The sequence below is a fragment of the Mus pahari genome, chromosome 4, assembly GCF_900095145.1.
Source record: "Mus pahari chromosome 4, PAHARI_EIJ_v1.1, whole genome shotgun sequence".
Taxonomy (NCBI): domain Eukaryota; kingdom Metazoa; phylum Chordata; class Mammalia; order Rodentia; family Muridae; genus Mus; species Mus pahari.
Window position 1 is genome coordinate 89,816,752 of NC_034593.1, and position 1,706 is coordinate 89,818,457.

The 1,706-nt window shown below is 37.1% G+C and overlaps 1 protein-coding gene across 1 annotated transcript in view; it reads left to right on the forward strand.

Moving 5' to 3' along the window:
- Window positions 1-1,706, forward strand: part of Spag17 (sperm associated antigen 17) — a 237,961-nt gene that overhangs the window by 101,232 nt on the left and 135,023 nt on the right. The window contains exon 7 of the mRNA XM_021195509.1: window positions 763-944. Coding sequence (XP_021051168.1) covers window positions 763-944 — 182 coding nt within the window. The remainder of the gene's footprint in view (window positions 1-762; window positions 945-1,706) is intronic.

Consider the following 1,706-nt stretch of genomic DNA (forward strand, 5'->3'; position numbering starts at 1 on the left):
GTGAAACTCTGTCTCAAATAGATAGATAGATAGATAGATAGATAGATAGATAGATAGATAGATAGATATAGATAGATATAGATAGATATAGATAGATATATATATAGGTATATATATATATATATATATATATATATATATCAAACTAATATTTGGCATTTTACAATAGAATGATGTCATAATATTAGACCCAAATATTTAAATATAAACATAGAAAACATAAATATTTTAGGTAAACTTTCAAGTCTAACTTTATGGAACTCTACTATCAGTTGACAGTTGGCAACTATTCAGAAAAATGTACCTGCTGTAACATGACCAAAAGCTAACTAGAGCATAAATTACTCTTAACCACTCTGGCTGTAGGCCTGTGAGAAGTGTATCTACGTCAGTTTTTTTAATATACAAAGTTGGTAAAGCAAATACAAACTTAGTGAAGGCATGATCTGAGGGAAGTCTAGTTCTATGTAATATTAGGACAATGGTAGCTTAGCATTCTTTGCTCCCAAAATATGTGACCTTATCACAATCTTTCTGGGCCTAAACTGTGAAATGGACTCTGATGAGCCTACTTAGTAACCCATTTTGATTTTATAGTTGTGTCTTCCCACTTCAAAAAGTTCTCAAAGTTATGTTTCTGTATTTGCACTTTGCTAATAATACTTTACAGACATCTTATCATACATATGACTCACTACATCAAGACAAAGTGGGGAGAAATCAATACCTTGATTTTATATTAAAACATTTTGCTATTATTAGATATAGAAGCTGAAAAATTGAAGAGAAAAAATTCCATTAAGGAACTTGAAGTTTTCTGGAAGTACTTGGAACCAATCCTGAATAATGAGAAACTTGAAACACATCTCTTTGATGTTGCTCGTCTCGAGTACATGGTCAAGGCAACATATTTTCCTTCTGACTGGTCAGACAATGAACTGATGGTGAGTCTATTGGTCAGCATGAATGAGTGGTCCATTCACAGTCACTCATTCCACAGCTGTTCAGTAACCACTGGTAACATTGGCTTTTGTTGGGCTCTCTCCTCTTTGGGACAATGACGGTGACAAGGGCCACTGTTGTATCATAGCCTGATTCTGTAGCTTTTACTCTGTGGACTAATGATAATAAGATATGGAAGATGCTGATTCTTTTATTAAATTATAATTGGCTCTGGTTCATGCTTTGGTAATGATCTAAGTAATAATTAAAATGTAAATATGTATCACTATGATGGTGGCAAATTTTACGTTTTATTGTATTACATGTTAATCCCTTCCAAAGTACACATTTCAGCATCAAGAGAGCTGAACTGACAGCAGAGCATGTGGGGAGACTCCAGCCTCTGAGGGTTCTTCTGAAAGGATTTGAACAAAGCTGGATGAAGAGGATATACTTATAAAGAGACTACTTATTTCTAAAGAGAGAGGGTAGGGGAGGAGAAGGGAGGGGAAGGGAGGGGAGGAGAGGGGAGGGGAGAGGAGAGGAGGGGAGGGGAAGGGAGAATAGGGAGGGGAGATAACTGAGGAAAAAAGAAAAGAAAAAATGAAAGGGTAAAAGGAACAAAGGAAATGGGAGGAAAGGAACTGGAAGGGAAGGGGGAGGGAAGGAAGGGAATGGAGAAGGAAAGGAAGGGAATAGGAGAGAGGAGGTGGAGGGGAAGGGGAAGACAGGGAGAGGGAAAGAGGGAAGAGGAGGGGAGAGGG